The following is a 16,421-nucleotide window of genomic DNA, read 5'->3' as shown; positions in this document are numbered from 1 at the left end:
TAGTCACTATTTCTCAGAGTAATCCTACCTGGAGTGGTTGTGCTGAGGATAAAATGTAGCCTTGAGAAACTTGGAGGAAAGACACAATATACAGGCATTGCCGTCTCCATCCCTCCCACCTATGCAGGGGTTATGTTCTGGCCTCCCGTGCTCATAACCGAAATCATGTAAATTGGGGAGCATTTGCTAAAAAGCACCTAAACACCTGCTTTTTTCCTGCTCTCCAGCTCTCTCTCCAATCTAGACTAAAATATCTAGAGTTGAAGCTCTGGGGACCGGCTGGAGGCTGAAGAACGCACAAGAAAGCAGTTGTTGCTGAACTTTCCTGCACGTCAGCTATTGGGTGGGGAGGCTGAGCAGCCTATACAAAGCCCCGCTGTGCCTTGAGTCTATTTGGGGCTTCCTCTGCCCTCACTGACGTCCTCTTTAGGCTCTGGGAAGGGTCTCATCGTGAGCCACAAGGACTCTCCAGCTCTCCCACCATTCCCGGGTTTGAATTAAACCATTTATTTCCCAGCACTGTGGGTAAGCACTATGGTTACCAGATGTCCCCGTCTCCCAGGGACAGTCCCCGGATTTGCAAATCTGTCCCTGGACAAAATCCGTCCCTGGAATGTCTCCGGATTTCATTTAATGTCCCCGGATTTATATTTTAAGTGTTGTAGATTTCTTAGTAGGGAATGAATGTTGCGTGATTGGTTCAATGGCACAAGACACATCATATGGGGACTTCCTTCGAGGCAAAATGGTGGGTGCCACGGCAGCGAACAGCTCCTGAAGCCAGCCAGAGCCAACTGCGCTACCAGGCTGGCTCCAGGCTGCTGAGACTGCTGCTGCCACTGCCGAGAGGGAACCGGGGACGCCTGGCACGTCAACTGGGGGAACTGCCGATCCCCCATAACCCAAATCGATCCAGGAGCGAGAGCGCCTAGCCACCTGGTCGACTGCCCAGCAGTGCTCCAGGGCCAGTAAAAACCCTGGAGCTGATGTAGGGAGAAGGAGGAAAGGAGAAGGAGAAAGAAGAGAGAGAAAGAGGAAGGAGAAAATAGAGGGGAGCCCCGACCTTGCCACACCACTGCTGCCACTCAGGAGAAGAGGTAGGAGAGCACCGGGAGGGCAAGGACACGTGGCTGAGCCCAGGCCCGATCCGAGCCTACTCCACGGCAGATAGCACTCCAAAAGATCAGGCTGGGACCCAGAGGAAGGCTGCGCGACAGACGCTGTACTGTTTTTAACACTTGATTGAGAGCCACCCAGAGTGGCTGGGGAAATTCAGCCAGATGGGCGGGGTATAAATAATAAATTATTGTTATTCTTATTCTAGAAGAGACCCAGAAGAGAAGATATTACTTCTTATTTTTTTTAAAAAAATGATTTTTTCAAAATAAAACAATAGTGTCCCCGGATTCTTTGAAAACAATCTGGTAACCTTAGTAAACACAGTTGTGTGAGAGTCCATTGTGCATAAGTGGAGGGGAAGCCTGCAAATGAAAATGCAACTAAAATTAAAAATGCCATCAAGGCAGGAGCAAGAAGGGTCAGGAGCTGGCTGGAGAAATTTAGCTTAGGGCTATACCGAAGAGCTCCACAATGAATTTCACCCTTATTCAAAAGAGAAGTCATTTCAAACTTACACACAAAATGCCACCCTGGTTGGTCCTGTAGCTTAAGGATGATGTACTTGAGGCCCTCCAGGTGTTGCTGGACTCCAACTCCCATCAGCCCTGGTCAGCATGGCCAATGGTCAGGGATGATGGGAGTTAAAATTCAGCAATATACAGAAGGTCACAGCCAGTTCCTTCATCTATGATACGACTTCTGTGGAATGGGAAACATCCAAATGTGACAAGGTAAGGGGAAATCCCTATAGGAACCATGAACAATAACTTGCCTGTGGGGCTACAGAGAACTCCATGGTGGGAACTGGCTGGAGCAGCAAACTCTTTATCATCTCCTGATAGGATCACATGAAAAAGCATTTGGGCACAAGTGGCAGCAAGTCAAGGATTAAACACTTTGCATGTGCACGTGCTGTACCATCGCTGCTCCCAGTAGGAGTTTGAAACACCTGGTTTGAAGCCTGATCTCCAGACTTTCAGGTCAGATTTATTTTTAGCAGTTAAGGAAAGCTTTCCAAGGGCTCAGCTTGCGAAACCAAAGCAAAGCACGGAAACAGCTTTGACTCCTCCGCAGACTAGCTGAAATAAGCCTTGGGAAACCCAAGCTGCTAGACAAAATCTGAGCTTCCTTTGCAAAGCCTGAGCAGCTGAAACAACAACAATGTACTTAAATTGGTGCATGCTTATCCTTAAAGCAGGGCAACATGAAGTGGTGACTTTCAAGGGTTGAGATTATGACCATGCACTGGAGAAAAACGTGTGTGTGTGACCAAATCAGAATCTATTGTTATGGATGGGGGGGGGGCAGATTCCCCTAGATGGCTGGGGGTCTGATCCTCTCCATAATCCCTGCATTTAGCAAAACTTAGAAATGAAGTTTGATTAAACTTTACTAAACATGGAAACCCCCCTGGATTTAGTTAGTCTGAGAAGCCAAGACAGCTCAGCAGAGCTAGCTGGGTGGGTCTTTAAAGGTAAAGGGACCCCTGACCATTAGGTCCAGTCATGGCCGATTCTGGGGTTGTGGCACTCATCTCGCTTTATCGGCCGAGGGAGCTGGCGTACAGCTTCCGGGTCATGTGGCCAGCATGACTAAGCCGCTTCTGGCGCAGCGGGACACCGTGAAGGAAGCCAGAGTGCACGGAAATGCTGTTTACCTCCCCTCCGGAGTGATACCTATTTATCTGCTTGCACTGGTGTGCTTTCGAACTGCTAGGTTGGCAGGAGCTGGGACAGAGCAACGGGAGCTCACCCCGTCACGGGGATTTGAACCACCAACCTTCTGATCTGCAAGCCCAAGGGGCTCAGTGGTTTAGACCACAGCGCCACCTGTGTCCATCATAGGCTGCAAATGCTCTGCAATCCCTCCATCTAGGTGCAGGTTGTGTAAATAAAACCATATATTGTAAAGACACCACAGTCTTTACCTAATTTCTGTGCCTAATTTCTGAAAGAAACATGAATCCTGGGTAAGTGGCTGGAATCTCACACTTTTCAGAGAGAGGAATGGCATGTAACAATATTCTTGCTTGTCCGAAAGCCACTTGACCAACATGCTTTGGTATCTCCTTTCTGTAGTTTACGTCTTTCCTTGAGGAGGGATCCAGGCCCTGTCGACATGGCTGGTGATAAGCAGGAGCTTAAGAGAAGCATCTCCATCATCCCCTGCTTTGTGTTTATAGAGGTAAGGATGCCACTGGATTTAGCCAAATGAACAAGTGACTGTTTCCCTGGTACTGAGAAAGGAGTAGCCGGCATGGGTTTGTTAGGCCTCCAGGGCTCAGTTGCACAAGGACAACCCCAATGCTTTAGTTAAGGGGTGTTTCTTCTTCTTTGGTGATCACTTGTAGCTGAGTAAGATTGTCTTCCATGAACACGAGTCTGTAAGTGACTGTGGAGGCCAATTCTGGATCCACACGTCCTTCCACAGTGGGGACATAGGTCTCCGGGCGGGAGTTGATCACGGTGAGGGTTTGCCAAGCATGCCTTCCTCTTAGCACGTTTCTCCCTTTCGTCCTGAGTTTGAGTGTCTTCAAAGCCCATGACACCTTTGGTAAAGGCTGTTCTCCAATAGAAGCGCTCGCAAGCCAGTGTTTCCCAACTGTCAGTGTTTATACTACTTTTTTTAAAGGTTTGCCTTGAGAGAGTCTTTAAACCTCTTTTGTTGACAACCAGCATTATGCTTTCCATTGTTAAGGTTGGAATAGAGTAGTTGCTTTGGAAGACAATAATCAGGCATCCGCACAACACGAACAGTCCAACAAAGTTGATGTTGAAGAATCATTGTTCAGCAATGTGCTTGAACATATTGTGTTCTGCATTAACTGTGCTTCCAAGTCCTTTGAAGCCGTTCAAAGTATTTTATTCATGTCCAGTGCAAAGCATTTTGCCAGTCCTGGAGCAGCTGCTCAACGCAATCTAAGCAATTTTGCTGCAGCAGCCTTTAGAATATCAACAGGGACGTGTGACTGCACACAGTTGTTTCCTCAGTTGCTGGGTCAGCTCTGTTGCTTTGCTGGGGTGCAGAGACTGATGCTGCACATGCTTCATGATGAATGGTTCAAGGAGCTGGGTATGCTTAGCCTGGAGAAGACCAAGAGGGGACAACAACCACCTTCAAATATCTAAAGCAGGGGTCAGCAACCTTTTTCAGCTGTGGGCTGGTCCACTGTCCCTCAGACCTTGTGGTGGGCTGGACTATATTTTTTTTGGGGGGGGGAAATATGAACGAATTCCTATGCCCCACAAATAACCCAGAGATGCATTTTAAATAAAAGGACACATTTTACTCAGGTAAAAACAAGCTGATTCCTGGACTGTCCATGGGCCAGATATAGAAGGTGATTGGGCCACATCCGGTCCCTGGGCCTTAGGTTGCCTACCCCTGATCTAAAGGGCTATTCCATGGAAGATGGAGCAAGATTGTTCTCTGCTGCCCCAGAGGTTGGGACCCAAACCAATGGATTCACATCACAAAAAAGGAGATTCTGACTAAACATCAGGAGGAATTTTCTGGCGGTAAGAGCCATTCGACCGTGGAATGGACTCCCTTGGAAAGTGGTGGACTCTCTCCTTCCTTGGGGGTTTTTAAGCAGATGTGGTGTGGCCATCTGTCCAAAATTCTTTAGCAGTGTTTCTTATATTGCAGGGGTTTGGCCTAGATAATCCTTGAGGTCCCTTCCAAGTCAACAACTGTATGGTTCCTTGCTAATTTTGCAAAGGCCTCTCTTTCCACACCCACCCACCCCATGGAGCCAGGGCAGCTCTGGGAGATGTTGAGTATGGACATCTGAAGAGGGGCAAACGGACATAGACCTCCCCACTCCAGACCTCCCCACGCAATCTGGAGGAGCCATCAGAGGGAGACCAGAAATGAGGTGTACATCTCTGGGGCAGTGTCAGCAGTGAGACACCGCTGCCCCTTCCTTGCACAGAGCTCCTTCACATGTGCCACTCACATGGGGTGCCATTTGAAAAGTTGCCTGGCTGTGGCAGGCTGGCAGGGATGGGAAACAAAACGGGCAGGTGTATGAGAGCTCTGCCCTTCCGCTCCCAAGCCCCTGAAAATGCGGTTGCCACGGTCCGGTTCACAGGCGATTGAAGTCCCGGCAAGGGACGTCAGGACCAGGGGCAAGATGGCGGGGTGGGAGTAGGAACGGCACTCCAGAAACCAAGAGTCAGGAAGCCAAGAGTCTGAGGGTCAGAGAGCCAGGAGTCAAGAAGCCAAGGGTCTGAGGGTCAGGAAGCTGAGGTTCAAGGATCGGGAAGCAAGAAGCCAAATGCAGCAAGACAGGGAGCGTGTTGCTGTGGCAAAGAGCCAAAGGGAAATGCTGACCCTATATCTTTTCTTGGCTCTTGCCATCTGGTGCTGTGAGTTACCAATCGGCCTCACCTGTGAGGCTGCACCTTGCCTCTTCAGTACAAACTTAGGGAGGCCCCAGTCCTGCAAAGTCCTATTGGTCACAGGGCTTGGCTCCTGCACGCACACCTGACAGTGGTCACCTACACGTGGTCTCAGACACCAGCCCTCTCCCTGCGATCATCTGCAGTAAATCGCCAGGATATGGAACGGAGCCCGGGGAGTTATTGGGTGCTCAGGAGGAGTGGGCAGGAGAAGGAGAAGGAGGGGTTGCATCAGAAGGAGGCAACTGTCTGCCTGACTTTGAGTCAGGCAGGCTCGGTGCCTCTCCCGCTAGCCGTGATGTGATGCACAGCTACAGCAGGCACCCAAGCATGAAAAGGAGTACACGAGGAATCTTGCACGGAGGAGCAGGCAGAGGGCGGGGCAGGGGCTGCCAAGCTCCAGCAGATCCAGGGACCCGGCTCTCCTGGCTGCCTCCGTCTCCCATTCAGTCCTCAGCGCCGCTGCCCTGCCTGATGTGCCATGTTCTACTTCCAGCTGGTGATTATGGCGGGCACTGTGGTGCTGGCGTACCACTTTGAATACACGAACACTTTCCCGGTCCACCTCCAAGGCTTCTTCTGCTACGACAGTGCCTACGCAAAGCCCTACCCTGGCCCCGAAGACACAAGCCGGGCACCTCCCGTCCTCGTCTACTCTCTCGTCACTGCTGTGCCCACCGTAACGGTAAGAGCCCAGCAGGGCACGTGGTGGGTGGGTGGGTGGGTGTGGAAGGGGTGAAAACCCTCCTGCTGCTGTTGTGAGATTTAGGGGCCACATGTTCCCTCTGGGGGTAAGATCACCAGGGAGCGGGGTTTCGGATATCAAAGTCTAGGGGCTAAAGGAAGCAGAGGTGCAGCTAGCTCTTTCTTTGCAAAGAACTTTGAAGCTCCTCCAGAAAAATGGTGTGGAGTTGTTCAGTCGTTTTCTTTTGTACTAGAATTCAAGAACCATTCTGGCATGTAAATGTGCCGGACACACACACATGCAGAAATATGCTTGAGATGTAGGTGTGCTGTGACTACCCACTAAGGTTGGGCAGATTTGTCCATTTCGGGCGCATGAATTTGACCTGTTCTCATTCATAAGACAGTACCGTCCCATTTCTGCATTAATCTGCAATTATGAAAAAAGTCCTTACAAAAATGCATATTTAAATGTGAACTTAAATAGTATTTTGGAATGCATTTTCTGAGAAAACATACACAAACACACACACAACCCTAAATTATGCATTTTGGTACATTTTATTAGCTGAACACTACATCACAAACTTTGGAGGCACACATTTCAAGCTCTGCGTTCACCCAGGAGGTTCTTGTCAGGCCACTTTGTATAGGAATTTATAATGTATGAATTCTTCAAGAACTGCCGCTACACGCAAAAAAAGTCTGAGCAAGACACTCACATGTAGGGATAGAGGAGAAATTAAATTTGGATTTCATTTAAAGATGAATCCATGAAATCCACATTTTCTAGAACAACATTCAAACCAAAACACAGCTATCCTTTGAAATTCACAGGTCCCTGAACTTTGCAATGCAGTTCTCCAACCAACCAATGTTTACAAAAAGGCATGTATTAGGGAGAAGGGTGCATAAAAATGAAGATATTACTGAAAATAACATATAATAGCATTGTATGTTTGACACAAACGTGTGTCAAAACTACATATAAAATATGTTAATTGGGAGAAATTCGCAGAACTATGGAAAAATAGGAAACCAAGAGAACCAGAACTGAAATGTCCTTCCATCCTTACTCTTGTGTATGCTGAGAATTTGCAATGCTCCACCTCAAATTTATTAATCTAATCTATTGTTACATTTTAATCCCACCCTTCCTGTAAGGAGCTCAAGGCAGCATGTGCAGATCTTCCTCCCTCTTCCCATCTATCCTCACACCATCTTGTTGAAGTGGGAGAGAGTGGGAGACATGGATTGGCCTAAGAGCACTGAGCATGTATTTGAACCCAGTTCTCCCTACACCCACAGTCAAACCCTTTCGCCAGTCCATCATACTGGATCTCATCTTCAGTGCATCATGAATTAATATGCAGGATAAATTGCAGACTGATATGCATACAGTAGGACTGAACCAAGCTTACTGGGACTGTCTTCATTGCACACATTTAGAGTTAATATTACCCTACCGTTCTGTTAAACATGCAAGCTGAATGTCTGACTCTATTCTCGCTGCTGCTATCCCAGTGCCCTCCTTTAATTCAGATGCCATCTCTTGTCAGTGTCTGGACAACGGTTCCCTTGGAGGAAGGACAGTGACCCACATTGCAAGAAGGTCGCTGGTTAATGATATCCTGACCAACCCAATCTTAAAACAGCTTTTTCAAAACAATCATCTTGCCGTCATTTGATCTAGTTTCAGACTTGTGTCTGTGGGATACCCAAAGTACAGACGCAACATTTAAATCAACAACACAGTTTTTTGGGTAACAACCTCCCAATCACCTATTAATTAAATAAAATAATGCCCTAACTTAAAAAGCTTGTCTAAAAAAGGATAAGTTTTTGTGGGAATGTTTAGGGATGCAGGAGAGGATATATTGTTTGATTATATCCTTTCCAACTTGTGTTAACAAGTTCTACAATTTAGGAGATGATGGGAGTTGTAGTCCAACAACATCTGAGGACCCACAGGTTGAGAACCACTGCTATAGTGAGAGATTGGCTCCATTACTACCAGATAATGGAGGCTTACAACCAGGATAAAAGAATTGGCTTTCAGGTGGAAAAATCTAAATTGGAAACAGAACTGTTAGAACCTAAGGCTAAGATTCTGTCAAAAATGTATAACTTGCTGTTGAAATGGAATACTCAGGATGAAACGGTTAAATCGGTCATGATTAAATGGGCACAAGATGTTGGTTATAATATTATGTTTGCTGACTGGGAACAGTTGTGGACCACCGGAATGAAATTTACGGCATGTAATGCCTTGAGAGAAAATATAATGAAAATGATATATAGGTGGTACTTGACTCCAGTCAAGCTTGCAAAAATTTATCATTTGCCCGATAATAAATGTTGGAAATGTAAAGAAGCTGAAGGTACATTCTTTCACCTTTGGTGGACATGCCCAAGGATTAAAGCTTTCTGGGAGATGATATATAATGAACTGAAAAAGGTATTTAAATATACCTTCCTTAAGAAACCAGAGGCCTTTCTTCTGGGCATAGTCTGCCAAGTGGTGCCAAAGAAGGATAGAACTTTTTTATGTACGCTACAACAGCAGCAAGAATACTTATTGCAAAGTACTGGAAGACACAAGACCTACCCACTTTGGAAGAATGGCAGATGAAGATGATTGACTGTATGGGACTTGCAGAAATGACTGGCAGGATCGGGGACCAGGGAGAAGAGTCGGCAGAAGAAGATTGGGAAAAATTTAAGGACTATTTACAAAAATATTGTAAAATTAAGGAATGTTGAATGATGCTGGATTGAAATTAAGTGGTTTCAAGCTGGAACTAGGATAAAATGACTTTCTTTTTGTAAGTAAGAATTTAAAGCTATAATAATCTAAGATACTGAGATAAGGATTTGCTGTACAAATAATTCAAACTGGGTATACAAGAAGGGGAGGTATGAGGAGGTCGGGGAAATAAGTTACAAGAAAAAAAGGTGTGAAATTTAACTGTTTTTAATATTTTTATGTTTGTTTTTTCTTTTCTTTGCCAAAAATGGAAAATTTTAATAAATATCTTTTTTTAAAAAAAGAGAATCACTGCTATAGATGCAGGTGTCCTTGCAGGAAATGTAGACCCATTTGGGTGCTGGGTGTTTGTTGAAGGGTGACCGAAAGAACAGGGTAAGGACATAAGAAGAGCTTCAAGGATCAGATCCAGCGCCTATCTAGTCCAGTATCCTGTTTTCACAGTACACAACCAGATGCCTACAGGACGCCCACAGTAAAAAGGAAAGGTAAAGGACCCCATGACGATTAAGTCCAGTCAAAGGCTGGATTAAGTCCAGTTGTGGCGCTCAGCTCGCTTTCAGGCCAAGGGAGCCAGCGTTTGTCCACAGAAAGCTTACCGGGTCATGTGGCCAGCAGGACTAAACCACTTCTGGTGCATGGAGGACCGTGACAAGTGCCAGAGCACATGGAAACGCTGTTTACCTTCCCGCCACAGTGGTACCTATTTATCTACTTGCACTGGTGTGCTTTTGAACTGCTAGGCTGGCAGGAGCAGGGACCGAGCAACAGGAGCTCACCCCGTCACAGGGATTCAAACAGCGCCACCTGCGTCACTAGGACACCCACAAGCAGAATATCAGTGCAACAGCACTCTCCACACCTGCAATTCCTACCAACTGGTATTCAGAGGCCTACTGCCTCTGATGGTGTGCAAAGGTTCAACTCAGGAAATGTTTCTGCACACCATCCTATTTTTATCCGAAGTCTACCAAATGTTGTTGTCATCTTTAGTCAGGGCAAGCCCAAGACATTTGGGCACCGAAGGTAAACCCCAAAATGAAGCCTAACGCTGCCAGGGAATAAGAGGGGAGTGAAGATCTACATCAGAACAAGGAGGGAATAAAGATCTACACTGAGATCTGCTGCCCATGTGGATCCTGCTGTCTCAGGTGGTTGTCTCACCTTGCCTCATGGGTGGCTGGCTCTGTCATGATACATTCTTGCCATGTGGGTTCAAAAGCATTTGTGGACTGGAAGCCCTTTAGAATGCAATAAGTTATTGTTCTGCTCTAGAAAGCCTGGACTGGATTCCCATTGTTGCTTCCTGCTAAGGCTTGCCCTGCTAGACTTCTTGTTGTTGTTTAGTCGTTTAGTCGTGTCCGACTCTTCGTGACCCCATGGACCAGAGCACGCCAGGCCATCCTGTATTCCACTGCCTCCCGCAGTTTGGTCAAACTCATGTTGGTAGCTTCGAAAACACTGTCCAACCATCTCATCCTCTGTCGTCCCCTTCTCCTTGCGCCCTCCATCTTTCCCAACATCAGGGTCTTTTCCAGGGAGTCTTCTCTTCTCATGAGGTGGCCAAAGTATTGGAGCCTCAGCTTCAGGATCTGTCCTTCCAGTGAGCACTCAGGGCTGATTTCCTTCAGAATGGATTGGATAAGAATGGATAACCCTGCTAGACTAGGATTGCCATATTTCAAACTGTGAAAATCCAGACAGAAAAGTTGTCAAGCTTTTTTTGGCAACATCGCTTTTAAAAATGCCATTTTTGAGCTATTTTTATGGGGAAATGGCACTGTCAACATGGGCTGCCATACGTCCGGATTTCCCCAGATGTTTTTCCTGATTTCCACCTGAGCACTGCTCCCGACGACAGTATTCCATATATTGAAAAATCCAGATGTATGGCAAACCCTATCTAGACTTCCATCCCAGCACTGTCAGATTCCTGTCAGGCCTTTTCCTAAGTGGAAATGAAAAATCCAGAAAAGGAAAATGTGCTACTTCCTCAAGGTAACGCGTTCCATCGACATACTGCTGTTATCATTAGGGGATGCTTCCAGATGATCAAATCCTTTTTCCGCCTTCGGTCAGTTGCTTGGGGGAAATAGCCTCCTTCAATGATTTCTGTTGGCCTTCATTCTGCCTGGGAGAATGTGAAATAGTACCCAAAAACCTTGTGGAAATGTCCAAAAATCCATAATGGAACTTCTGACACTCCAAGTGATTCACAGCCTTTGGCCATTCCTTTGCAAGCCTTCTGTTGCTCTGTTTGTTTTTACTGAAGGATTTTCATCATTAACAAGGATACATTTAACGTCTCTGTTTTCAATTCATAGAGTCCTTTCTACAGGTCTGTTACATTTGGCATGAGACTCTGCTGTCATAGACCTTGTGAGATGTGGGGGGAGAGAAACGGGGAGAGAGGGGGGTGGGAGGAAAGAAGAGGGGATAATGATCTTTCATGCTTTTGCTTACTGTATGTGCAGAGTTTTTGTGTCAGTGTCACGAGATCTCTTGCACTGCCAGCAAAAGCAGACAAATAAAGAACCCCCAATCCTATTTTTAAATATCTATCTAATTTGTTTACTTATTTTCTTTGCCCTTCCCTCCCATTTTTGAGCTGTGCTTCATCAACGTGTAGTTCCGAATATATACAATGGAGACAATGATAATTAAATAATAATTATCACAATTAGAAAAGCCTTAGACTTTAAACCATAGCATCACATCAGTCCAACTGATGGGGAAAAAAACCACATAACCATGGTGAAAACCCTAGGTAAAGGTAAAGGGACCCCTGACCATTAGGTCCAGTCGTGGCCGACTCTGGGGTTGTGGCGCTCATCTCGCTTTATTGGCCAAGGGAGCCGGCGTACAGCTTCCGGGTCATGTGGCCAGCATGACTAAGTTGCTTCTGGCGAACCAGAGCAGCACACAGAAACGCCATTCACCTTCCCGCTGGAGTAGTACCTATTTATCTACTTGTACTTTGACGTGCTTTCGGACTGCTAGGTTGGCAGGAGCTGGGACTGAGCAATGGGAGCTCACCACATCGTGGGGATTTGAACCGCCGACCTTCTGATCAGCAAGTCCTAGGCTCTGTGGTTTAACCCACAGCGCCACCTGCGTCCCAATGGTGAAGACCCTACTCAATCCCAAAAGCTTGGATTGCACCTGCAAACTATGCCTAAATCTCAGTAACGAGGGAGCCAGACCTGCTTCTAGAGGGCGGGAGTATATATATTTTCTATTTTTTTCTTGAAATAATTTTACCCTTTCCCTCCCGTGAATGCTGTTTCTCCCCCGCTTTCATCCCAGGAAGAGGGAAAGAATAAGGAAGGCAGCAGCTGTGATTTGACACCCCTCCAGCCATTTCTATGCCTGCATCTGTGGCTTCTCTGCTGCTGCAGTCTGTCTGCTTCTCTTTATGGCACCTTCTGCTCCCTTGGGGTTGGGGAGATGGGGCATGTCTCTCCTCACAGGCCCAGCTCCCTCTGATGGTCCAATCCATAGGGCATCTCAGTGCTGCTGCCCACCCCACAACCAGGGTACCATCTAGTGGGGAAGTGATATAGATAGGGAAAGTGTGTCTCGGTTTAAGAATGGTTTTGGCTTAAGAACAGACTTCCGGAACGGATTACGTTCGTAAGCCCAGGTACCACTGTAACTCCCTACTAACTGACTGGGGAAGTGAAATATTAAGTGAGATTTTTGGGCTAAAACCCTGCAGCTGGGTGAATGGGCCATAGGCTGTTGCAAAGAACTCTTTGCCAAGCAGACTGTTCAGAGATGTCTGAAAGAAAGATTAAATATTCCTGCTCACCCCCCAAAGTCGTCCTCTTGGCTGGTACATCGTGTGACTGTATACCCTGGGTTTCCCACAACATTTAAACCACACCTTTGGCATACCAACATGTGAAATGTGGAGAAAAGATGAGCAGGCCCCCCACCCCCAAAGTAGTCTGTGGTCCATGAAAGTCTATGCTGAAATTCGGGAATTTTTGTATTTTTATGTTGTGAACTGCCCTGAAATCTTCAGATAAAGGGTGGTATACAAATTTAATATATGGAACTAAAAATAAATAAATGCCTGTGCATAATTAATCTATACACAGTCATACCTCGGGTTACAGACGCTTCAGGTTGTGTTTTTTCAAGTTACGGACCTCCAAAACCCGGAAGTACCGGAACGGGTTACTTCTGGGTTTTGGCGTTCGCGCATGCGCAGAAGCGCTAAATCACGCTTTGCGCATGCACAGAAGTGCCGAATCGCAAACCCACGAGTGCGCAGATGCACACGGATCACGTTCGCAACCTGAGCGTCCACTGTACACACAATATTGCCAGAAATGTAAAAAGCTTAAACAAATGGAACTAAGAGAAGCTAAAGGACACCTCCGGTTTTTCCAAAAGAACTATTCTTTAGTTGGGTGGGTGTGTAATTTTTTTGAGGTTATATATATGTGTAGTGACTACATTTCATATACAGTGGTACCTCGGAAGTCAAACAGAATTTATTTCGGAAGTCTGTTTGACTTCCAAAACGTTCGGGAACCAAGGCGTGGCTTCCGATTGGCTGCAGGAGCTTCCTGCAGCCAATCAGAAGCTGCATCAGACGTTCAGGTTCCAAAGAACGTTCACAAACCGGAACACTCACTTCCCTGTTTGCAGTGTTCAGGAGCCAAAACATTCAAGTCGCAAGGCGTTCACGAACCAAGGTACGACTGTATTTTATTTAAGGGGGGGGAGGAAATGTGGATTTATTATTATTCAATTCAATTTATTTAATTTTTTATTTTTGAAATGAGATAATAGACCCTCTCATAGTCACTTTACAGTATGGCAAGCAGGATCACATATAACTATTCCGATACCACCATGAGCATAACTGAAGATTAAAAAAGAATGTCTGGAGAAATCCTAAGTAACAAATGTCAGGATTAGTAGCAGAGATAAACATAATTTTACATGGTTTTCTGATATTACCCTCAAACTCGGGCAAATAGGGATGCAATAGATTCTCTTCTTCTATCGGATGAGTCACAAATCTTCTCTCTCATCAAGCAGAGACTGCTAGGCCATGAAATCCCAAAACTCTATCTCTCCCAGCCTTTTGTATGTTCATCTGCTTACTTAGGATTGCAGCCCTGCCATGGAGTAATGCCTAATTACTTTTATAATCTAGATATCGCATCGCAGAGCTTTTATGCTAGCTCATCGAAATGCATTCCCCTCATCTGTTTTGTTCGGAAGGTTTCCAAAAATCCCCTTCCAGAACAGATTCTGCTCCTGTAATAAGAAAACTCCAGATACATCACGTAATTTTGGACTGCCCTCGTCTCGACACCCTTGCCAGAGATCTCCTTGTGCTTTCCTTACATCCTAAAATATCAATTTACAAAGAGTCTGTAATCCAATATTTATTGAGGGATGATACTCCTGAAACTACCAAGATTGTTTCGGGGTATTTTCCCGAGATCTTTTAAGCTAAATCTAAGGTTGCCTGATTTACTCAATGGCGGCTATCTAGACTTTTATATATTGTGTGTGTTTTGGATTATTAATGCATTTGGATGACATTGTATGACTTTATTGCTTAAACTTATGCCAATAAAGGTCAATAACAATAGCAATAACAGTATCTCTGTAGACAGGTAAAGGTAAAGGGACCCCTGACCATTAGGTCCAGTCGTGGCCGACTCTGGGGTTGCGGCGCTCATCTTGCTTTATTGACTGAGGGAGCTGGTGTACAGCTTCCGGGTCATGTGGCCAGCATGACTAAGCCGCTTCTGGCGAACCAAAGCAGCGCACGGAAACGCCGTTTACCTTCCTGCCAGAGCGGTACCTATTTATCTACTTGCACTTTGACATGCTTTCGAACTGCTAGGTTGGCAGGAGCATGGACCACGAACGGGAGCTCACCCCGTCTCGGGGATTCGAACTGCCGACCTTCTGATCAGCAAGTCCTAGGCTCTGTGGTTTAACCCACAGCGCAACCCGCGTCCCTTATCTGCAGACAGGAGCAGACTTAAATTGGACTCGGCTGGGGACCAGAGTCAAAGAGCAGAATTAGGTAGTCACATCTTTTTCTGCAGCAAGTGCCCATATATTTGTTTCACCCATATATGGTCTCAGAAATGGATACCCCGATAAAGAGTGAGGCCCTGTCTTGCTAAATAAGTGTGTTGGACCCACAAGTGGTGTAAAATCACTGTGTCAGAAGCACTTTCAAAGAAACAGATTCTTTCTCACTTCAGTGGTTAATGAATTGGGCTTGACTTGGCCAAAGCTTATCTTCTCACTCTCTCTTACCCATCCTGCGTCAGATTCTTGTTGGAGAACTGGCTGCCTTCTTCCTCCAGCCTGAGAGACGCGAGGAGAAGACAATCATCTCAGGAGAGTGTTGCTATTTCAACCCCCTTCTACGGCGCATCATCCGTTTTCTGGGTAAGTGAAAGATGACTTTACCACGCTGCCTTGTTTTCTTGCCTCAAGGTCACTCCCAAGATTCCTCCCTCACTTTCAGCCCCACCTGTTTAAGAGTTATGTGAGCAGAATTCCCTGATCCGGACCTTGTGCAGAATATGGATCAATAAGCTCTCCAAGCCGAGAAAAATAGAGTTCCAAAGTTTTACTGCAAACCATCTTTTAACTGGTTACGAAAAAAGTTAACTGACTAAAATACAAATCAGCTCATTGCTCTTAAACAACTAGCAATGCAGTCCAGTTTTCTTTAGGTTCTTACCTAAGGACTGTTCTCTCTCTGGTCCCAGAGAGAGACACAAATAAGCAAGTTATCTGGCAATATGTCGGCAGTTTCTAAGAGAGGCCCAGTTTCCTAGTCATCAATTAACATAAACACTGAAGCAAAAGGCATATCAGCACTTCTGTTCAGCCCATGATTTCAAGTGTTTTCAAATCACAGATCTGAGAGGTGTTGTTTTTTTTGTCCCACTCCTTTCCCCAGGAAAAGCAGCTGTTTAATGCTGAATTGGAACAGAAAACTCGATTGACGTTTGTTCAAATTTGACAGTAAATGACAAGGTTTTGCAGGGAAAGCAGTGGGAGAAAAAAAATATTTCTCTTGGACCTGCGACATGAAATCATGGGACAAATGAAACTGTGGATGGCCCCAAAGTTGTAGCAGCTTTAGCTTCACTAGCACCTTTTTTTGCACTTGCCACAGTTCTCTGCAAAGCAGATGTTCTGCAGATGCAAAGCTCATTATGTTCCACACATAATGCACACTAGGACTGGGCGATATCTCATTTTCAGCATCGCAGTATATGGCCAGCTAAACATCGCGATATACAGATTTATCATGGTGTCTGAAATAAGTAGGGAGCTATGTAGAGGCATTGGCTAGCCTCACAGTTTTTCCTGCATCATGAATTTTGCTCGTGATTCGCTGCCCCTTGCTTGAGGCAGGGGAGCGCTGAGCCAGCAGAGTTAATGAGAGA

The 16,421-nt window shown here is 45.9% G+C and overlaps 1 protein-coding gene across 5 annotated transcripts in view; it reads left to right on the top strand.

Moving 5' to 3' along the window:
- The window catches only part of PLPPR2 (phospholipid phosphatase related 2), a 52,761-nt gene that overhangs the window by 14,954 nt on the left and 21,386 nt on the right, over positions 1-16,421 (top strand). For all 5 annotated transcript variants that reach the window (XM_081176768.1, XM_081176769.1, XM_081176767.1 and 2 more), the window contains 3 exons: positions 3,198-3,303; positions 6,019-6,207; positions 15,288-15,408. In XM_081176768.1, coding sequence (XP_081032894.1) covers positions 3,238-3,303; positions 6,019-6,207; positions 15,288-15,408 — 376 coding nt within the window. In that variant the 5' untranslated portion in view covers positions 3,198-3,237. The remainder of the gene's footprint in view (positions 1-3,197; positions 3,304-6,018; positions 6,208-15,287; positions 15,409-16,421) is intronic.

Source organism: Podarcis bocagei (genome assembly GCF_964188305.1).
Source record: "Podarcis bocagei genome assembly, chromosome: 17".
NCBI classification, from domain to species: domain Eukaryota; kingdom Metazoa; phylum Chordata; class Lepidosauria; order Squamata; family Lacertidae; genus Podarcis; species Podarcis bocagei.
The sequence above is the reverse complement of the archived record's forward strand: the minus strand, read 5'-3'. Positions and strand labels throughout refer to the sequence as shown.